Source organism: Hemitrygon akajei, chromosome 7 (assembly GCF_048418815.1).
Source record: "Hemitrygon akajei chromosome 7, sHemAka1.3, whole genome shotgun sequence".
Lineage (NCBI taxonomy): Eukaryota > Metazoa > Chordata > Chondrichthyes > Myliobatiformes > Dasyatidae > Hemitrygon > Hemitrygon akajei.
The window spans coordinates 71,091,391-71,115,579 of NC_133130.1; the positions used below are offsets into that span (position 1 = coordinate 71,091,391).

Genomic DNA, 24,189 nt, shown 5'->3' on the forward strand with positions numbered 1-24,189 from the left:
TCAAACTTCCAGTCATTGCCCTCCTCTCACCATTCCCATTCACTTTCTCACCTCATCTCCAAACCTGCCCATCACCTCCCTCTGGTGCTCCTCCCCCTTCCCTTTCTTCCATGATCTTCTATCCTCTATCAGATTCTCCCTTCTCCAGCCCTTTATCTCTTTCATCAATCAACTTCCCAGCTCTGTAATGTTTCATTGCTAATATAATGGTTTCTCTGTAACAGCAATGTTTGGGTTATTTCCAGAGATAACGGAGCTTTGGAATGTGGGGGCTATCCAATGAGAGAAATGTTGTTCTTTCTTGTGAGTCTGGAAGAGAGATTTTCACAGTCTTTTGTCGACGAGAGAGGAAGAAGGAAGACACGTGAGGAGAAAGCTGGAAGACCACCGGACTGGGTGGACGGGGAGCGAGGGTCCGAAGGTCGGCGACACTCGGAGGTCGATGATGGATGAATGGCCGTATCAGTGAGCTCCAACACGCACTTTTGACCTTTTCCTTAAAATGGGCCCTTTTTCTTCTTATTTTCTTTACTAACCCTAGATTCAGATTAAGATTTCTAAAGTTCACCAGTTCAACCATTTATTTGCATATGGTGTACTGTCTGATATTTTGCGGTGCAGATTTGTTACCAGGCAACACATCACGCAGCATCCACACAAACAAGATTTCTCAGTTTGGCGGGACCAGAAATTGTCTTCCCCTAGACGAACACGAGCTGGACAAGCCAGAGGGTTACATAAGCATGCCATATGCCTTCTTCACCATGCTATTCACCTGCTTTGCCGCTTTCAGAAATCTATATACTCGAAGCCCTGGGTCACTCTATTCATCAGCATTCTTCAGTGCCCTGCCATTTCTCTCAATGTCCTGCCCCCATTTGACTTCCTAAAGTAGAGTACATCACACTTGTCTGCCAACTGTCTGCCAGGGAGGAGAAAATGACCATGAAGGAGAAAGTAACACAAGCAGCCAAGTCGGTGGCACTAGAACTGGATCCGAGGCTCTGCAAAGAAGCATGAAGACAGAAATGACACCATTATAGGAAATATGGTGGAAGGGGAAGGGGAAGGGGAAGAACATGCACAAGAAAGCACCCACAAAAAGGACTCCAAGGATGGTGCATTGCCTTATTGGTGCTAGAGCTGAGGATGTCTCTGGGTGGTGAGGGGTGGAACATGCTTAGGGTGAGGGGTGTGAGCAGCCAGAAGCCACTGCGCATACTGGCACAAATGACATTGGTAGAAAAAGGGGTGAGCGCCTATGGAGTGAATGCAGGGAATTAGGAAAGGGGTTAAAATGCAGAACTCCAAGGGTCATAATCTCTAGATTACACCCTGTGCCGTGTGCAAATCAAGGCAAAATAGAACGAGCTGGCAGATGAATGTGTGGCTGAAGAGTTGGTACAGGGTTTCAGTTTTCTTTGGACAGAGGAGACCTGTATAAGAATGGGCTGCTCTTAAACAGGAGTGGGGACCAATATCCTGGGAAGTAAATTTGCTGGTGCTACTAAGACAGTTTAAACTTGATTAGCAGGGGCATGGGCTCCAAAGCAGAAAGGACACAGATGGAAGGTTTGAAAATGAGACTAAATTTAAAGACACAGTCAACAGACAAGGTGGAAGTAGAAATGGGGTTTAACTCAGGGAAGTATGAGGTATTGCATTGTTGGGAAGACGGTTAACAGTAAGGCCCTGGGATGCGTTGTAGAACAGGACCCAGCAATAGGCCATGAGACATCAGAGGAGAATTGCACGGTATGGATCATTTAAGTCTGCTCCACTGTTCCACCATGGCTGATTTAATATATTTCTCTCAACCCTATTCTCCTGTAACCTTTTGACACCCTGATTAATCAAGAACCTATCAACCTCTGCTTTAAATATAGCCAATGACTTGGCTTCCATAGCTGTCTGTGGTAATGAATTCCAAAGATTCATCACCCTCTTGCAAAAGAAATTCCTCTTCATCTTTGTTCTATTCTAAGGCTGTGCCCTCTGGTCCGTGACTCTCCCATTATAGAAAACATCCTCTCCACATTGACTCTATCTTGGCCTCTTAATACAAGTACACAGTTCTTGGAAGAGGCGTTGCAGGTTGACAGGGTGGTAAAGGTGGTTTAGTCAACCTGGCCTTCATCAGTCATGGTATTGAGCATTGAAGTTGAATGTTACATTGCAGTTATACAAGAAATTGATACGGTTGTATCTGGAACATTCTGTTAACTTTTGGTCACCTAGCTGTAGGAAAGATGCCTTTAATCTGGAAAAAGTGTAGAGGAGATTAATAATGATGATGCTGCAACACATGGTACTTAATTATGGAGAGAGGTTGAGAACATTGGGACTCCCCCCCCCACCCCCAAATGGAATATCAGAGAATGAAGGTGATCACAAGGAGGTGATAAAATTACAGGGGGCATTGATGGGTGAATGCACAATCTTTTCCCCTTGATTGGGGAATCTAGAATCTGAGGGTATCATTTTAAGGTGATGGAAGGAGATTGTATGGGAATTGAAGGAGCAATTTTCTCACCCAGGCAGTGGTCAATATATGGAATGAGCTGCCAAGAGTTGCAGTAGGTGCATTAACAACAGTTCAAAAGTATTTCTGATAGGCACATGAATAGGAAATACTTAGAGCAAAATGGGTCAAGCTCAGGCCAATGTAACTAGCTTCGCTAGATATCTTAATCAGTCTGGACCAGTTGGGCTGCAGGATGTGCTTCCATGCTATGCAGCTCCACGACACTAGTGAAACAGGATTTTCCATCTTCCATTTAAAAATCAAGTAGTCTGACCCTTACTTATCAATACAAGATTATGTAGAATAGACTTGGTTCTTAAAGATCACGCAACAACTCCATGACCTTCACTGCCAATCAACAGAACAAGCAACCACACATCACTTACTTGTAACTTATCCTCCAGTGCAGCTGTGGCACTGTCACCACTGCTCTCATCCACTACCACCACCATGTGGGTCAGAGAGTTCACCTTCACCTGCTCCATCTCCAAGTCATTTTGTAACACCTGAAGGAAAAACAGCAATATACAATCAGATACTGTAAAAATATCCTCATGATACAGTCTCGTCTAAGTTTTAAAAGCTGGGTTTACACAACGAACTAAACTGGTCTACAGGATCAGTAATGCATCAGTTGCAATGAGAGGCGAAAATGAGCTTGGTGAACAAAGCTCAACTTTATTATCAAAGTACATATATGTCTCCATATACAACCCTAAGATTCACTTTTTTGCAGCGTACACAGTAAATCCAAGAAACATAATAGAATGAATGAATGAAAGACTGCACCCAACAGGATAGGCAAACAACTGAAAGACCCAAACTGAGCAAATACAAGAAAAAAAATAATAAATAAATAAATATCAAGAACATGAAGAGTCCTTGAAGTGAATCCATAAGTTGTGGGAACAATACAGACATGGGGCCAATGAACTTCAGTGAAGTTATCCCCACTGGTTCAAGAGCCTGATGGCTGAGTCTCTCCACCTTTTGTCCACCAATGAGGATTGGTTCATGGACCTCCAGTTTCCTCCTCCTGAAGTCAATGAACAGCTCCTTGGACTTGGTGACAATGCATGACAGAGGTTGTTGTTGCGGCACCACTCAGCCAGATTTTCAATCACCCTCCTTCATGCTGATTCGTCACCACCTTTGATTCAGTCTACAACAGTGGTATCACCAACCAACATAAATATGGCATTGCAGCTGTTTTCAGACACACAGTCATAAGCATGAAACCTCTTTTTACCAGGCATCTCTGGCAATGTGGCTCACTAGCCCCTCAGTAACAGCCACCAGACTCAGACTCCGTACATCTAGGGTCGATACGACTCAAGTCCCGAAAACCAGGAAGTTGGGATGTCTCGCCCACCCAAACCCCAATCTGTGTGAACACTGTATAAATACTGGCCTCATGCAATTGCCTGTCAGCAAGAAATAACAGATCATACACTGCATATGATTATAAAGTAGTATATTTATAAATGTAAACTTACCCAAACCGTTATTAAAGAAGAGGAGGAAAAAAAACAACAAAAGGGCCCATCATAATTAAAGCAGTCAAATGTGCACAGGTTGGAGCTCAAATCTTCCAAAAGCTGACGTGTCCGATGAACTCTCGGCGCCAACTCCTGTTCATCAACCACCAGTAGGATTTCCCTTCTTGGACTCCACTGAATCACGCATTCCTATTGAATTGAATCCTACAGCCGGTTCTCTGGAGCTTCTTCTTCCCATTCCATCTGCCACTGAAAAGACCTCAACCCACCCCAGTGTCCATCACAACACCTCTCCGCCCAGCATTCTCTAGAAACTTCTCCCAATTCTACCATCTTGATTGGATGACACATTTCCAAGCATGAACATCATAACCCCTTATCTTTAATGGCAACCAACCAAACACACTGCTTCTACAGAAAGCCATTAAAAGAAATACCCTACAACATTAGTAGTAAAATCTTAACCAGGTCATTACAAGTGTAAAGCGAGTAGAGCAGGGGGCTTAGCACACAGACTTCTGGTGCACCTATGCTGAAGGAGATTGTGGAGAAGTTGTTGCCAATCCAAAATGATTGGGGTCTTCAAGTGAGGAAACAGAGGATTCAATTGCACAAGGAAGTATTGACACCAAGGTCTTGAAGCTTATTGACTAGTTTTGAGGGGATAATAGCATTGAATGTCAATAAAGAGCATCCCGATGTATACATCTTTGCTGGCCAGATGTTCCAGGGTTGAGTGAAGGGCCAATGAAATGGCATTGTGTGGACCTACTGTGCTGGTAAGCAAGTTAGAGTGGAGCCAAGTTGCTTCTCAGGCAGGATTTGAGATGTTTCATCACCAACCTCTCAAAGCACTTCATCACAGTGCTTCCATCATCAGAGTCATGCTCTCTTTTCACTATTGACATCAGGAAAAACACACAGGAATGGCAGTACTCACACCACCAGGCTCAGAAATGGTTAATGGCTAATGATTCTCAACCATCAAGCTCTTGAACCAAAGGGGATAACTTCACTCCAACTTCACTTGCCCCATCACTGAATTGTTCCTACAACCGATGGAATAACTTTCAAGGATTCTTCAGCTCATGTTCTCGATATTTATTATTATTATTATTTCATTTTTCCTTTCTTTTGCACAGCTTGTTGACTTTTGCACATTGCTTGTCTGCCCTGTTGGTGCAGTCTTTCATTGATTCTATTACTAAGTATACCCACAAGAAAATGAATCTCAGGGTTGAATATAGTGATAATAAATTTACTTTGAACAGTGGATGCAAGTGCTACTACATGATATTCATTGAGCCGAGTTACCACGTTCTTCTTTGGCACCAGTGTAATTGAAGCCTGCTTGAAGCAGGTGGGTACCTCCGAGTACCGAAGCGAAAGGTTAAAGAAGTCAGTGAACATATTTCATGACATATGCTGGTGATATTAAAGCTCATTCTGATTCTGAACACGCCCGCCAGTTGATCAGCACAGGTACTCGGCCAGGTACCCAGTCTGGCTCACGGACCTCTATGAGCCAGACAGGGTACCATGGGAGAGTGAACCCATGGATGTTTTCATGGGTTTACCCTCCTGAAGGACGCTCTCACATCAGTCTCAGAGACTGAAGTCCAGGGTCATTGGCCACTGTGGGAACTCATGAAGGTCCCTCTATGCTTTGACGGTGATGTGTTGCAGGCTACTTCCGAAACTTCTAAATATACCTCTTCTGAATTACTCTTACTGCAATCGGCTGACACTCCACAGCATGGCCAGGGTACAGCGTGGATTCTTGTTGTTCTGCTCCCATTAATCTATTTAAAGCACATTGGAAGATCTTAAAGTGAATAAATACTGACCAATAGACCAACTGGCTCTCTTGCACCTCTGTCCTGTTCTCACACAAACACCAATTATAGTGACCATTACATATACTGGTCCTGGTTGTCAAGATCTCAGAGGTTCTAACCCAGCCCCAACATATTGATGCAGTTTTAAAGAAGGCAAGACCACAACTATACTTTACCAGGAGTTTGAAGAGATTTGGCATGTCAATAAATACACTCAAAAACTTCTATAGATGTACCATGGAGAGCATTCTGACAGGCTGCATCAGTGTCTGGTATGGAGGTGGGGGGGCCTAATGCACAGGACCAAAAGAAGCTGCAATGGGTTGTAAATTTAATCAGCTCCATCTTGGGCACCAGCCTATAAAGTATCCAGGACATCTCCAAGGAGCAGTGTCTCAGAAAGGCGACGTCCATTATTAAGGGCCTCCAGCACCCAGAGCATGCCCCTTTCTCATTGTTACCATCAGGTAGGAGGTACAGAAGCCTTAAGGCACACACTCAGCCATTCAGGAACAGCTTCTTCCCCTCTGCCATCCGATTCCTAAATGGACATTGAACCCTTGGACACTACCTCACACTTTTTTTGCACTATTTTAATATATTCAATACGTATACCGTATAAAGTATACTGAGTAAGATTTACTTATTTTTTTCTTCTGTATTATGTATTGCATTGAACTGCTGCTACTAAGTTAACAAATTTCATGTCACATGCCAGTGATAATAAACCTGATTAGACAATAGGTGCAGGAGTAAGCCATTCAGCCCTTCGAGCCTGCACCACCATTCACTCTGATCATGGCTGATCATCCACGATCAGTACCCCATTCCTGCCTTCTCCCCATATCCCTTGACTCCACTATCTTTAAGAGCTCCAACTCTCTCTTGAAAGCATCCAGAGAATTGGCCTCCACTGCCTTCTGAGGCAGAGCATTCCACAGATCCACAACTCTATGGGTGAAAAAGATTTTCCTGAACTCCGTTCTAAATGGCCTACCCCTTATTCTTAAACTGTGGCCTCTGGTTCTGGACTCACTCAACATTGGGAACATGTTTCCTGCCTCTAGCGTGTCCAATCCCTTAATAATCTTATATGTTTCAATCAGATCCCCTCTCATCCTTCTAAATTCCAGTGTATACAAGCCCAGTCGCTCCAATCTTTCTACATATGACAGTCCCGCAATCCCGGGAATGAGCCTCGTGAACCTATGCTGCACTCCCTCAATAGCAAGAATGTCCTTCCTCAACTTTGGAGACCGAAACTGCACACGATACTCCAGGTGGGGTCTCACCAGGGCTCTGTACAACTGCAGAAGGACCTCTTTGCTCCTATACTCAACTCCCCTTGTTATGAAGGCCAACAAGTCATTAGCTTTCTTCACTGCCTGCTGTACCTACATGCTTACTTTCAGTGACTGATGAACAAGGACACCCAGATCTCGTTGTACTTCCCCTTTACCTAAATTGACACCATTCAGATAGTAATCTGCCTTCCTGGTCTTGCCACCAAAATGGATAACCTCACATTTATGCACATTAAACTGCATCTGCCATGCATCTGCCCACTCACCCAACCTGTCCAAGTCACCCTGCATTCTCATAACATCCTCCACACATTTCACACTGCCACCCAGCTTTGTGTCATCTGCAAATTTGCTACTGTTACTTTTAATCCCTTCATCTAAATCATTAATGTATATTGTAAATAGCTGCGGTCCCAGCACCGAGCCTTGTGGTACCTCACTAGTCACTGCCTGCCATTCTGAAAGGGACCCGTTAATCTTCCACACTATTCACACCACCACCAGCCTTGTGTCATCAGCAAACTTACAAACCCATCCTTCTAATTCTTTTTCCAGGTCATTTATAAAAATCACAAAGAGGCTGGGTCCCAGAACAGATCCCGGCAGAACACCACTGGTCACAGTCTTCCATGCAAAGTATGAACCATCTACAACCATCCTTTGCCTTCTGTGGGCAAATCAATTCTGGATCCACAAAGCAAGGTCTCCTTGGATCCCATGCCTTCTAACTTTCTGAAGGAGCCTTGCATAGTGAACCTTATCAAATGCCTTACTGAAATCCATATACATTATATCCACTGCTCAACCTTCATCAATGTGTTTTGTTACATCCTCAGAGAATTAAATCAGGCTCGTAAGGCACGACTTGCCCTTGACAAAGCCATGCTGACCATCCCGAATCAGATTATGTCTCTCCAAATGCTTATAAATCCTGCCTCTCAAAATCTTATTCAACAACTTGCCCACCACTGAAGTCAGACTCACAGGTCTATAATTTCCTGGTTTATCTCTACTCCCTTTCTTGAACAAGGGAACAACATTTGCAAACCTCCAATCCTTCCGTACTTCTCCTGTCCCTATTGATGAAGCAAAGATCATCACAAGAGGCTCAGCAATCTCCTCCCTCGCTTCCCACAGCAGCCTGGGGTATATCTCATCCAGTCCTGCTGACTTACCTAACTTGATGCTTTTCAAAAGCTCCAGCACATCCTCTTTTTGAATGTCAATATTCTCAAGCACTTCAGTCCACTGTAACTCATCCTCACAATTAGCAAGGTCTTTCCCTGGGGAATACTGAAGCAACCTTGTAATTTTCTAAAGCTCTAACAGTACCTAGTTTCTTGAACCTTTTGTAAGCTTCTCTTTTCTTAACTAGATTTTCCACATTCTTTGTACACCATGGTTCTCTTACCCTACCATTCTTTCCCTGCCTCAATGGAACATACCTTTGCAGAACGCCATTTAAACATTTGCCAAATTTCCACCATGCAGTTCCCTGAGAATATCTGGAACTAATTTATGCTCCCAAGTTCCTGCCTGATAGCATCAGATTTCCTCCTACTCCAATTAAGTGCTTTACCAAATTGTCTGCTCCTATCCCTCTCCAGCGCGATGGTGAAGGAGGCAGAGTTGTGGTCACTTCCTCCAAAGTGCTCTCCCACTGAGAGATCTGACACCTGACCAGGTTTATTTCCCAATACCAGATCAAGTACAGGCTCTAGTTGGCTTATCTCCACCTTGTTTCAGGAAACCTACCCGAACACACCTTACAAACTCCACCTCATCTAAACCCCTTGTGCTAAGGAGAAGCCATCAATATTAGGAAAGTTAAAAATCTCACATCACAACAACCTTATTATTATTGCACCATTCCAGGATCTGCCTCCCTATCTGTTTCTCAATATCCCTGCTACTACTGGGTGGTTTATGAAAAACACCCAGTAGAGTTATTACCCCTTTCCTGTTTCTGACTTCCACCCACACTGACTCAGTAGACCATCCCTCCATGATTTCCTCCTTTTCTGCAGCCGTGACACTATCCCTAATTAGCAATGCCACACCCCAACCTCTTATGTCTCCCCCTGTCCTTTTTGACACATCTAAAGCCTGGCACACTCAGCAGCCATTCTTGCTCCTGAGACATCCAAGTCTCTGTAATGGCCACAATGTCATAGTTCCACATATCTGCTCCATGCTCTAATTTCCATGGATGCTGCCTTTCCTGGTGGGTTCATCTAACACTTAAGAGTGCAATGCTCTGGATTTTTAACATTTGCAGAGTCTCTTGAGTTTACAGTATAACATCTTCACTTGAACATGTGGTGACTGTTTCTATTCAATATTTTGTCTTTAATTGACCTCCTAGAGTCAGCAAAAAGACAAGAGCTGCACCAGCACCTTCCCATACAGCAGAATATGTGATAACCTGCTGGCCCTATTCAAAGAATATGGTTCCGAAGAAAGTGAAGTGAAACTAAAATTTTCAGAGTTTCAAGCTCCAAACTTGCAAACTGGACTAACTGATCAACAGTAGCCCAAATGGAGCTGTGATATCAGTGCTCTGATCATCGTAATATTTAGCCAAAAGGCAGATTAAACTCTACAAGCCTGTGTAAAACTAAACAGAAAAACGACTGATTAGCTTTACACACTATAATGAATGTTCCTGCACAAAGAGAAATGGTAACAAGTTGACCATCAGGAAAAAGACGGCAATTATTGTTTTACTGGATTAACACAAGAACAATGGAAGGGCTCAGCTGATGGACATTCAATCTATAATATGCCAATTAACCTCTTCTATCTGGATATCGGATTTTCTATGTAAATATTCAGGCTTTAAATTTTTGGGTCTTTTAAGCGACTTTTAGATAGGTACATGGAGCTTAGTAAAATAGAGGACTATAGGTAAACCTAGTAATTTCTAAGGTAGGGCCATGTTCGGCACAACTTTGTGGGCCAAAGGGCCTGTATTGTGCTGTAGGTTTTCTATGGTTCTATATCAATAAAACATGTTTTCTTATTTTCAGTCAGGACACGGATGCACAGCAGAGCCACCACTAACCTTGACATCAACTCTTTTAATCTGAGGCTGGCGATTAGAGGGATGCTCAAATGGCACACACTTACTTTATGCTCCTCAATCTTTTCTTTGAAGGACTCCAGGTCATCCCCTGCAGTCTGTGCTTCCATCTTTCGAATACGCGTTTCTGTCTGAGTCAGCCAGTTGGATAGCTGTTGCAGTTGCTGCTGCTGTAATTCCATTAGCACTTCATGGAGTCTGAGAAAAAAGCACCGAATTTTTAATTGAAGTATCAGAAAACATGTACAGGAACAAATCACATACCTTCCTGAATCAGAATCAGGTTTAATATTACCAGCACACGCCATGAAATTTTTTGTCTTTGCAACAATAGGAAAAAAACTGAACTACAGTGATTTTATAGAGAGAGAGGGAGAGAGGGGGAGAGGGGGAGAGGGGGAGAGGGGGAGAGGGGGAGAGGGGGAGAGGGGGAGAGGGGGAGAGGGGGAGAGGGGGAGAGGGGGAGAGGGGGAGAGGGAGAGAGGGAGAGAGGGAGAGAGGGAGAGAGGGAGAGAGGGAGAAATTATATATAGTTAAATTAAATTAGTACAAAAATAGAAATTAAAAAACAAGGAAAGAACAGTGCAATATTACATTGTTTTAGTATCCTGGTATTTCAAAAATAATGCATAAAGAACTTTAAAACATGCCATATTTACAAGTTGTGTTATTTCAATAATAAAATGCTATGTCATAAAATACTGCCTTTCCTTCTGTTCTCACACAGAAGGTTCAAGGAAAAACTTAAGAGATGGTCAGTTCCATTAAGCGCTCTGATAAACAGCACAATTACAAAAATGTTACAACACAAATCCAGACTATTCAATCTGAAGTGTCCAAAGCAATAATGAATTAAATTAGGTTCCCTGCTGCTGCATCATCCTTTTGATGACATTATGGTTTTTTGTTGCAGTTCATTAAGTGAACAATTATATTCAGATAATCTATGACCTACAACTAATTACAAATATTTCTATTCTAGTTTTTATTTCAAGGGGTTAGTACTTAAGAGTTTAGATTCAGTTTGTAATAAATACGTCATGCTGTGGGGTTCATTCAAGTCAGACACCTGGATGGCCACAGAAAGATGAGCAACACTGTTTGCACATTAATACTTAAAATTAATAATTAAGTTAACAACTGTTTAAAATAATAATAATCTGTAGCTAAAGGTTAAAGACATTTTATTAAGAAAGTCAGTTTACAACTTACTTGGCTTGTCTGTCCATGCTTTCAACTCTCAACGCTTCCCATCTGGAATTGAGCAAAGTCATCTGCTCTCTGATCTCATCCTCCTCCTCTTCTGTAAGATTGGCCTGTGCAATGAGTTGATTTCCAGCCTGAAGTACATTACCCACATTACTCTGGTGAGCAGTCAACTCCATCATAAATGCCTGGACCAAAAAGGATGAGAAAGACAATTAAATGGAGTCAACATGATCAATAAGACCAATCATAAGAATATAAGAAAAAGGAGCAGGAGTAGGCCATCTGGCCCGTCAAGCCTGCTCCATCATTCAATAAGATCATGGCTGATCTGGCCATGGACACATCTCTACCTACCTGCCTTTTCCCCATAACCCTTAATTCCCCTACTATGCAAAATTCTATCCAACCTTGTCTTAAATATATTTACTGAGGTAGCCACTGCTTCATTAAGCACAGAATTCTACAGATTCACCACTCTTTGGAAAAAGCAGTTCCTCCTCATCTCTGTCCTGAATCTACTTCCCCCGAATCTTGAGGCCATGTCCCCTAGTTCTAGTCTAATCTATCAGCAGAAACAACTTTCTTGCCTCTATCTTATCTATCCCTTTCATAATTTTGTTTCTATCAGGTCTCCTCTCATTGAAACATATAAAATCCATCACTGAGCAAATCCCAAACACCGAAGAATCACACAGCATGGAAACAAGACTTTATAGCCCACCTCATCCACGCCAACTGTGATACTCAGCAAACTCATCCAATTTTCCTGTGTTTGCCCCATCATCCTCTTCTATCCATGAACTTATTAAGCTGTTTTTAAATGTTGCTAATGTTTCCATCTCAAGCACCATTTCTGGCATTTCATTCAAAAATGCACCACACTTTAGATGAAGATGCTGCCCCTGAAATCCCTTTTAAATCTCCTGCCTCTGGTCTTAAACCTATTCTCTCAAAGAGACTATATGCTTTCACCAGCCTATGCCCCACATAAACTTATACACCATCAGTTGCAGGAAATAGAGTCCGAGTCAACACAACCTATCCTTGTAATTCAGGCCCCAAATCCAAGCAACATCCTGTTATGTTTTCTGCACTCTAATTTAAAAACATCTTTGCTATAAGAGAATATTCCAAGAACAGCCTCACCATTTTATATAACTGCAACACAATTTCCGAACTCCTCTACTCAATGCCCCAACTGATGAAGGCCAGCATGACAAACACCTTCTTCAGAAGACCATGAGACTTTGGTACAAAATTAGGCCATTCAACCCATTGAGTCTGATCCAAGTTTATTGTCATCTGACTGTACCTATCTACAGCAAAACAACTTTCCTCAGGACCATGGTGCACCTACAAAACATCAAACACAACGAAACAAAATATTCCCACAAATAAGTTAATAAAATATAATTCAAAGTGCATGTAGTGTGAAGCAAGGTAAACAATAATATAGTAAACAGCTCGCTGTCCTAGTGACAAGACCCCAGTGGTAGTATTCATTAGTCTCACAGCCTGAGGGAAGAAGCTGTTACTCAGTCTGGCAGTCTTTGGCCTGATGTGTCTGTACCAACTTCTTGATGGCAGTGGGTAAAAGAGATTGGGGAATGGGTGGTAGGGATCCTCAACAATGCTTCGTGCTCTTTTGTGTGCAACATCCATTCATGGCAAATTTATTTTCCCTCAAACCCATATCTTTTAATGCTCTTGCTAATCAAGAACCTATCAATCTCTGCTTTAAATAAAAGCAATGACATTGCCTTCACAGTAGATAGGCCTCTTACTAGCACATCTACCTGTGACGCCACTTTCAGCAAACTATGCACTTCAGAATCAGAATCCAATTTATTATAATTAACTGGTATGGCATGAAGTTTGTTGTTCTGTGGCAGCAGAAGAGTGTAAAGAAATAAAAATCATTATAAATTTCAAAACAAATAGAATACAAAAAAAAAGCTCCTAGGCTCATGGACCATTCTGAAATCTGATGGCATAGAAAAGAAGCTTCTTTCATGTTGAGTGTGGGTTTCAGGCTTTTGTATCACCTCTTCGATGGTAGTAACCACAAGAGAGCATGTCCTAGATAATTAGAGTCCTTAGTTATGGATGCCACCTTCTTGAGGCACTGCCTCACGAAAATGTCCTCAATATTTGGAAAAGACGTGCCCGCGATGGAGCTTGCCAAATCTACAAACTTCTAGTCTCTTGAAATCCTGAACATTGAAGCCTTCTTACCAGACTGTGATGCAGTCAAAATGATATCCACCCTGCATCAGAAATTTCTAAGAGTCTTTGGGGACTACCAAATATCCTCAAACCTCTACCTCTGTTGTGCCTTCCTCATAATTGCATCAATGAGTTGGGCCAAAGATAAACATGATCAGGAAGGACACTTGCAGTCCAAAAGTCCAACAATGGAAATCATCCCATTCCCATGGATAAATTAACCAGCATTTCACAGCATCATAATTACACTGTCTACATTTCATAAATATTGAGTTTTTCATAATTTTCCTATTAATGGTAAGACTCCTGCAGTGTGGAGGATCAGAAAGGTCATGGGGTCCGTGTCCATGAGACACTCAAAGCTGCTGCGCAGGTTGACAGTATTGTTAAGAAGGCATATGATGGGACAGGGCTGATGTTGATTTAGATTGGGTAGTTATAAAACGGAGCTTGATTGCACTACATTCTCCCCTTAACATTCTCTCACAACATGTGGAAAACAAGACTAATCTAAATCCTATACTATTTCACTCAAGGAGTGTGTGGAGTACAATTCATAAAGCTTGTAGAATGTCACATTTAAATCAGTTATACTCCTCGCTCTGGAATAACCCTGAAATATGCATTTGGAAAAGAATGGTGTACTGGAAAGAATGGAAGATTAAAGGTGTAAATACAGTAGGTGATCTCTATGAGAATGGAATTTTTATGTCGTATGTGGATTTGCAGGGGAAATATAACTCTGTAGATAAAGGGAATCTCTGGAAGTATTTATAAATAAGACATTGCGTTAGTAGCATATTCAAGAATGGTGGCCCACAAAGTAACCCTTTAACTGAATACTTTACACTACCACAGGAAGTTCATAAAGCATCAGTGTTTTATAAAAAGTTCAAGCACTCTGGGTGAACCGTGTAATAATCTCAAAGCAGAATGGCAGAAGGATCTTGGAAGCGATATTGAAGATAATGAGTGGTCAAATATTTTATCAAATGTGGGTAGACATATTAGGGAAGCGAGAGGGAAATTTATTCAGTATAAGATAGTACACAGATATTATTGGACACCAACTAGGCTCCAAAAAATGGGGATTGTTGATAATAATTTATGCTGGAAATGTAAAAATGAGGTGGGCACATATTTTCACATGATTTGGGAGTGTTCCATGGTTCGTCCATTTTGGTGTAAAGTCCTTGATTTGTTGGGGAATTCGTCGGGGTCTACACTGCCCTTGTGCCCACAGTTTTATCTCCTGGGTGATAGGACAATGATACCTAATGTAAACAATGACAAATTTACTATTTTAAAGGTGGGTCTTATCACAGCTGCAAGAATTATACTGCAAAACTGGAAAAAACCCAGATGCCCACTGTGAGGGAATGGACTGAGGAAATGATTAAGATTTCATCATATGAACACATGTTGGGAAGAATTAACATTGAGGGAAAAGTGCAAGACCCGTGGGATAATTTTGGTTGTATGTTAATTTAAACTTAAATTAGAAGTTTTTTTCTGTTTCTTAGTTTTATATGTTTTCCTGTCATGGGATGGCTGTATAAATATGCTGTACATGCAGTCCCCGGGTTACATACGAGTTCCATTCCTGAGTCCGTCTTTAAGTCTGATTTGTACATAAGTCGGAAGTCTTTTAAGAGACTCTTTGATAGGTACATGGAGTTTAGAAAATGCAGTATGGAAATTCGAGGCAATTTCTAGAATAGGTTGCATGATCAGCACAACATTGTGGGCCGAAGGGCCTGTAATGTGCTGTAGATTTCTATGTTTCGGAAAGCTTTCATACTAAATTGGAAATTTACATTAATTTCTGGGTAGACTGCTTCAGCTAAAAACCTACTTTCATAAACTGAACAGCTCGTACAGCTGGCTTGGCATTAATCAAATCTGCTCCAATGAATTTGCATCCACACCACCTCAGAATCAACTTTTTCTTTCTGCTACTGAACCACTACAATTTACTTAGCCTTTGTACTATCACCTCTTCTTATTACGATCTTGTATGATTTCCCTTTTATTCATTTCTCTCCTCACCTCTTTCTCCACAAATTCATTCTTCCCCCACCCACTTTCCAGATCTGATAAAAAGATCACTAACTTGGGTAGGGTGGGTAACCTTTTTATTTATTTACTGAGACCCAGCTCGGAATAGGCCCTTCCATCCCTTTGAGCTCAACAACCCCCGATTTAATTGTAGTCTAATCAGGGCACAATTTACAATGACCAATTATCCTATCGAACTGTGGTAGGAAACCGGAGCAGCTGGAGGAACTCCATGCAATAACAGGAACAACATACAAACTCCTGAAAGACAACAGTGGGAATTGAGCCCAGGTCTCTGGTACTGTGCTAACCACTACATTACCTTGTCACCCCACTGTTTATTATGTAACTTATAGTGATCTTACGCCTTTGCATTGCTGCCCAAGAACAAGATATCTCATGTCATCTGAGTGATAATAAACCTAAACTGACTTAGTGAATTACTGCTATAACAAAATATTTTCTGGGAAGTACAATTAATGTGCATGTCAATGTCCAGAGAGCAGTAAAGCAAATGGAAAGAATCTAATATAAACAGTTAGTATTTTCACATTTACTTCAGAATCTGTGCAACATAAACATTTCCCAGGGACAACAGCATCATTCGCTAAAACATCTCACCCAGCCATTGGGTATAATTACCTTAACAGAGCAAAGTGAATAAGAGTGAGTGAAAATTAAGAGAAAATAACTTCAACCACATTCACTGGAGAGATGCCAGCACTCTCAAAAGCAATTCATTAAATCAGCCATCTACCTTTTTCTTTGAGGTAGGAATCAAGGCATTTTCAATATTAAAAACAACTTATCAATTCCACATTGATATAATAAACAATTGCTGCTTGAAACAAATTTCTCAACTTCAAGCAACACAAACAAAATGCTGGTGGAACGCAGCAGGCCAGGCAGCATCTGTAGGGAGAAGCGCTGTCGACGTTTCGGGCTGAGACCCTTCGTCAGGAATTTCCAGCATCTGCAGATTTCCTCGTGTTTGCCTTCTCAACTTCATGTACTTTAAGCCACATAACAACCCCAGACAATAATTAAAATTGTGTGATAATTGAATTTTGCATGCAACAACTAAGTATTCCATTGGATTAGCCTCAATCAGAATTAATCCTTGTTTCCTTCTCATGCAAAGCAATTTCAACACAGTTCTGAGAACCGCCTCAATAAATTCTAACTCCTAAAATCTGACCGAGAAAATGAAACATTTTAGAAAAACCTATTAGAAATTCTTAATACTACCCTTTTAAAAGACAATTGAAAAATAACCATCATTCTTAAATACTATTGTGATTGCAACTGTTCACTATTCAAATACTGGTGTATACACCAAGTCTGTGAGGATTTTAAATGGACCACCCAACATCATGTGTTCTCTCTCGCTTGCAGTAAGCTGGTCTGACACATTTCCTGTGAAAACATCTCACTGCTCTGTAAAAAAAATTCACAGCTTCATTTGGAAATAAAGATAATCATTATGTATCTTTTCATTATGGGTGGAGTTTAAAGAATTGAAGGGCAGCACTGCATGCCAACAAAACTTTTGGGCATTCCATCTTGGTCAAGCATGACATAGGCTTGCCACTCCTGCTTTATATGTTTTGTTTATTCTTCAACAAAACTTCCCCACAACTTATTTCAGCTATCTCTTACCAATGTACAGAATTTATATTATACCTCATGAATGTGAAATTGCTCCTTCACTTCCTCTACATCAGTGGAGATGTCATCTTGCATCTGAAGAGTATCTTCAGCTGATAATAGCCATGTCAAGACCTCCTCAAGAACTGCTTGATAACTGTCCAAGTCCACTTCTATTTCTGTCACTGTCTTGGGAGCTGAAGCTCCAGAATTCAATGCCACTTTTTCAGAGGTCACGTCCTAAGAAAAAAAATACAAAATGAATCCCCTTTATACCAGCAGTTGCTCATTTGTAAGCTATGAACTTTCAAATATCTATATGACTTAACATTTTCAAATGGGTTGGGATTTCAGCTATAAATATGGGTCTCCATGTCTTTTACCTCTGAGCTGAAAAACTGTGTGTGTTAATTCCTTGCGACTCTCAGATAGCCAGATACGTATCTTGAGACGTGTGTGGGTTAACTTTTACTGAACCAAATTGATTGTGTTTTGACATGGAGACACTTAAGTCTCAACTCCCTTATTTTCCCTTCAGGTGACTGCTTGGATAACTTCATTCATAAGTTTATTTCACAAATATTCACCAACATCCATCAGCTATGACCATGTCCCTAGCACCTTACTTAACCACATACAATCAGTAACCAATTTAATATTGAACACAATAAGTATTTTTTAAATTAGGATTTGCTCAAATTTAATAATTTGTCAACCTAACCCTTTACCATTCAAGCATGCCTCTTTCTTAATTCTCTGAGGGTTTCTTGAATAAGTTTCTTTCTGTAATATCTAAATTTCAGATTGACCTATATTCTGCTGTATTCAAATCCTGGGTCAACACCAATCTCATCAATAACAAGCCAGCTGAACAAGTCCAATCACACTGAAAATTACAGCTGAGTGATTCTCATCTGAGAGCTCTCACTACTACCTAGTGTTTCGCTACTGTATGTATGCAATAATCACTTACCAACTCATGAGAGGAAGGACTCTCAGCACATTCAACCTTGTGCTGTCTTGGGAGAGTCTCCACTTCACGGATGGCTTCCATGCTGATGTGTTGAGGGAGCACCTCAAATAAAGATGTTACATACATAATGATGGATTTCTTGTCAGGCAGGGTAACAGCAATATCTGTGTAAAGCATAAATCAGCAATTAGATCAAAACAAAGTTTCAAATACTCCACAAATGCAAAATCAAACATGTCCAGTTTACTCAACTCTGGACATTTATAGGGACCAAATCAAGAAGTGCCAAAAGCATTTTCACCTTGTGCCCCCAGAGACTAATTTAAGAGAGCTACACCAAGTGCACTAACACTAACTGCAGAATCGATTCAGGTTTTGATCTTTCATGGTGGGAGGGGGAAACAGCGCTGGAGAGGGGTGATTGCTGTTGAAGATCTTTCATTTCTGTCTTACTGGGCCTTTTCAGAGGGCAGTTAAGACCATAAGACATAGAATGCTGAATTAGTCTATTCAGCCCATTGAGACTGTTCGGCCATTCCATCGTGGCTGATTTATTAATCCCTCTCAACCCCATTCTCCTGCCCTCCCCCCGAATGAATGGCAGTGTTCGACAAAATGGTCTCTCTATGAGTATTTGATCTTTATAACATAGAAATAATCATAAGTAAACTTACAATAATGTGGAATGGATAAATTTGACGATTTGTCTATGAGATTTGTAAAGTACTGGTCATTTAATATTCAGTGAATGCATGTATGTATATTTTGAATTTTGTAGATACAGTATCTTTTGTAGATACAGTATCGGGGTCTCTCTTCCTGCCATCACTGACATTTACACTACACGCTGCATCCACAAAGGAAACAGCATTATGAAGGACCCCATGCACCCCTCATACAATCTCTTCTCCCTCCTGCCATCTGGGAAAAGGCTCCAAAGCATTCGGGCTCTCACGACCAGACTATGTAACAGTTTCTTCCCCCAAGCTATCAGACTGCTCAATACCCGAAGCCTGGACTGACACCTTGCCCTACTGTCCTGTTTATTATTTATTGTAATGCCTGCACTGTTTTTGTGCACTTTATGCAGTCCAGTGTTGGTCTGTAGTCTAGTGTAGCTTTCTCTGTGTTTTTTTTAATTACGTAGTTCAGTCTAGTTTTTTTGTACTGTGTCATGTAACACCACGGTCCTGAAAAACGTTGTCTCATTTTTACTATGCACTGTACCAGCAGTTATGGTCAAAATGACAATAAAAGTTGACTTGACTTGACTTATAGTGACATCAATATCATTGCTTTATTTAAAGTGCTTTCAAACCCAAAATTATCCATTGAAATCTGAATAAATTATTGATTTTTGAATCTTGTTTGTAAGGATGATTTGGAATAACAATATTTGTGTGTAACTAAGGAGTTATACATAACTTCCATGGGAATTCATAAACTCCCACAGCCCCCAATGACCCCGTAATTTCAGACTCTGAGGCCAACATGACAGCATCCTTCAGTTCACCGATGGAAAGCATCCATCTGGCCCTGTGTTAAAGACCTGTGCTGATCTAATGGCTGGAATGTTCACCATTTCTCGCTTCGTCTGGCTCAGGCACCCACCTGCTTCAAGTATTGGAGTATAAAAGTTGCATTGTTTGCTATGTAACCAAAACTATGTAATCAGCTTTGAGCTTGCTATTTGCTATGCATGTATCCAATTTAGTAGGAGAATGAAATCTTAAGAATGTAGAAGATAATGGGGTGTTAATGAGAGGCTAACTAAGGATGTAGATTATAATGGTGTGTTAATGAGATGAAGCTAAGAGATGTAGATTAGAACATGATTAAGTCAATAGGTAGAAACAATAGTGGCGGATGTACTTGTGATACGCAACTATAGACGGATATGCTAATGCAACTAAACCAGGAGATTGCTATAAAAAATGCTATGTACAAGGATGGGTGGGCAATCAGCGACTAGCTCAATGACTGTCTCAGCTTTGATTTGCAAATTAAAGTTTAATACTTCTTGAAGAATCTTCTGCGTCTCCTGGTCGTTTGTGGGGCACGAGAAACCACGACACAAGCAGGCTTGATTATACCAGTGCTCAAGAAGAACATGGTAACCTACCTCAATGACTATCGTCTAGCAGTACCTACATGCACTGTGAAGAGTCAGGCAATTGTATACAGCTACACTGCTGGATATAAACAAGCTGAGCATACCAATGAATCCTATTACCATCTTCACTCCAGTCTGTCACTTCAGCTCTCCGGCCTGCTAGTGTTATTCTGTGCTCCCCTTCCTCGTTTAGCTGCATCTTTAAAAAAAATCAACTCTGATATTTCTGATGAGAGGTCTTTAACATAAATGTTGCCCCACCCACAAATCTTTTCTATCATTTTCTTTATATGGTAATAGGAACACAAATTAAACTAGCATTTTAATCCTGCCATTAATTTAAATTAAATTCTGGTCATTAGTTCATCTCTAGTTTGCCACTCAACAAACTGATAACTATGCCACTGATTCCCCCAGAACAATTTCTGCAAGCATTTTATCTTTACCTAAGCAGTCGATACAGATTAATGTTGGGAGATTTGCAAGCTCATTATGTGCAATAATAGAATGATTCATGAATCAATGCAAACATATACTTGAACCAGCCAACGACTGATACAGGTACTCAAGATACACATACCATAGAGCCAGATCATATTGAACCTAGCCTAGCATTCTGAATCACCCACACTGCAGTCAAGCATTAAACCACACCAGTATTATGGAGGCATCAGGGGGTGTGTCAATGAGGCCACACCCTGAAATACTATGACAGCCTTTGAGAGAATGCAAATCTGGGTGCAAAGGTTTGCCACTTGTCAGAGACTTCTTTTATTCAGTAACATTTAAAAACAAGTCAATAATAGATTTTTTTTAAATTAGAAAAGCACTAATGCCCTTTTAACTCAATGTAAACACCTAAGCTGTATAACTGGCCATCCATTCTTCAGCCTAATGCTGACATACATGGATTCCAATGATGAAGCAGTAAGGAAACTGCAAACAAGTCTAGAATAGACTGCATAGTAAGTCCAACAAGCCTTGGACCTAGGTGGCAACAGCTGAACACCAGCAGCTCTCTTTGCCAATATCAATCTGAGCCATCTCAATTCAACTCCTAGTTTAGATGAAATTAGTTGCCTATAAACATCACTTCTATCAGCATCATAAAATACTCTTCCAAATATTAATCTTACAAAAGATACAAGATGGAACAGAAGGATTTCACTGAGAACAGATTATTAATTAAAATGCATATTCCTAATAATGGCAAAGAACAGAATATGAAGCCATTTTTGAAAATGGTAGCTTTAAGTTGGATTGTTCAAAATACCATCTGTTTTCAGATAAAAAGGATAGTTTTGGTGTGGAGTGAAGTTTAGTATTTTTGAAATGCCATTTAAACTCATTTTGTGGAATGACTGAAACAGCCAAACCAGTGCCCAATTCTGTTTTAATTAATTTGTCATTCAGTTCTGGTGTAAGTCATATTGCATGTTTATTGTTAATTTTCACATTGTAAATCTTGTGGCTATACATTCCTGTGTGACTTTCATCATTATTGGATTTTTCATTAACAGCATGTAGATTCGTAGTCTTTTTGAAACTACACCTTGACCTTTTTAATCTTTTTCTCTTCTCTGTGCAGTCCATTTATTTTTGTCTGCATAACATGCTCTTTGTATGTGTCCTACTTTGTTGCATTTTCTTCAAATTTCACCCTTAAACCTGCATTAGTCTGGTGTATGTGAGCCCCTGCCACAATGGTAACACAATTTATTCAGCAGGCCAGTTTCTGTTTAAACAATGCAATTTTGTTAATACTCATTTTCGTTCCTGACGACAACTCAATTGCGCCTCTCTCTGCTGCTTCCATTGATACACTAATTTTAGCTGCTTTTTAAATTTAAGCTGTGTTTCTGTTAGGAGCCATTTTTGAATGCTTCTTTGTAAGATTCCACAAACTAAATGATCTCAGTACATCAAGCCTGCTACTGAACTGACAATGCTAAGACAACCTCTTCAATTCAGCCACTTTCAGTGAAATGGACTCGGCTTCCCTTTGATTTTGCTTATGAAATCCAAAGCATTCTGCAATCAACAATGGGTCAGTTCTAAGTGTTCCTAGATTACTTCCACAATATTAGCAAAGCTCATTTCTGCTAGTTTGGTTGGAGCAGTTGAACTTTGAATTAAACTGTAGGCCTTCAAACCAAATGCGCTCAACAAAATTGGTTCTTGTTACTAACTGGCTAGCTTATTTGCTTCAGAATACTATTCAATCCGTGCAGTATATAAAATCCAGTTAGCTGTTGTGTAATCAAACACATTTACTGTTCCAATGTAGCCAGCCATTTCTGCTTTTTAAAAAATGATTATTATGACCTGGTACTCGCTGTTTATGAACTCGCAAGTTGTTCTGTTTAAAACCTTTTTATTTATACTTGACAGTCTCTGCACGTGCTGGGCTGAATTTTTGACTTGCCATTCCTTACTGATCCTTTTTTTAGTTCAAACCTCTTGCTGCACTTTGTTGGAAACCATTTTTTAAATGCTTTTGATAAGGTATAAGATTAATCTAAGACTAATGTTGTAGTCTAATCATTTGTACTTTTGCTAAACTTATAATCATTAGTACTTTTTAACAAACTCATGTATTTTTCCATAGTACGTAGTTCATCCCCACTTACTGGCAGAAGGTGGTAGAGCAGTAACATATAGCTCATCATTTTTCATTGACGAGTATTAGCACATTACCAATGTGTTGTAATTCTGCAACCAGTGATTGGTTTATGTTTACCTAAGGAATTTTCTTATATCTCAAATATAAAGGTGATGGATTTTTCAAAGGCACCATCTTTTTTTTTATCTTTGGTTTTCATGCTTGCTTCTCAGCTCTTTACTTAGTTTGCTTAGTATTTCTATGTTTGCTTAAAATTTAAGCTAAACGATCATTAAGAATTAAGACTGCTCGCCATTCTTGACCCCCAGAAGAACCCTCAGGATCAGGAAAACAAAGATCCAACATCTTCAACAGGTCTGTAGCCATTGTAGGTCGGCTTTAAAAATATCTCTTCACTAATGCTATGTTTTGTAACATCATAACACTAATTCAAAGGGAGGCACGGGAGTCTGAAATGTTAGTCTAACTGCGTATCACATGGTAGTATGACATATGCAGTTCACATATGTATATAACCCGTAATTAACTATTTAAATGAAGAGGAATGCTTAATCAATTACACAAGTTTACTGAAATACTTACCGTAAATACACAACACCAACCATCTGCAATCGCACACTCAACCTACTTTTCACTAAAATACCGTAGATTCCGGATTTTAAGCCGCTACTTTTTTCCCACATTTTGAACAGCTTTGAACTTTGCGGCCTTTAATCCGGAGCGGCTAATACATGATTTTTTTCATGCCGCCTCGTAAACATTTTGCCTCATAACAGTAGACCAATAAAATTGATGAGTAGTTCACAGAGGTCCAATGAAATTGTACGATAAATCAAGCGCACTTTCACAATTAAATTATTGTAAATCAGTCATTTGTACTCACCCTCATCAACATGGAAAACACTCGAAGCATTGTGCTGCCTTATGGCAGTTATTTAGTTTATAATATTTTCGCTTAGTAATTCATTTTCTAGTTAAAGTTAGAAGAGTTTTAACTATATTTGTTTTCTGTACTACATCGCGGGATGCTATGACGTCACACCCGGTTTCGCGGTGTCTTGTGGGAAAAATGCCGTTTGCGATAAACGGAAAG

At 40.4% G+C, this 24,189-nt stretch overlaps 1 protein-coding gene across 4 annotated transcripts in view; it reads right to left on the reverse strand.

The window, feature by feature from the left end:
- LOC140730544 (utrophin-like) overlaps positions 1 to 24,189 on the reverse strand; it is a 460,763-nt gene that overhangs the window by 353,592 nt on the left and 82,982 nt on the right. For all 4 annotated transcript variants that reach the window (XM_073051151.1, XM_073051153.1, XM_073051152.1 and 1 more), the window contains 5 exons: positions 18,361 to 18,524; positions 17,424 to 17,627; positions 11,460 to 11,641; positions 10,295 to 10,445; positions 2,911 to 3,030 (listed from right to left, as the gene is read on the reverse strand). In XM_073051151.1, coding sequence (XP_072907252.1) covers positions 2,911 to 3,030; positions 10,295 to 10,445; positions 11,460 to 11,641; positions 17,424 to 17,627; positions 18,361 to 18,524 — 821 coding nt within the window. The remainder of the gene's footprint in view (positions 1 to 2,910; positions 3,031 to 10,294; positions 10,446 to 11,459; positions 11,642 to 17,423; positions 17,628 to 18,360; positions 18,525 to 24,189) is intronic.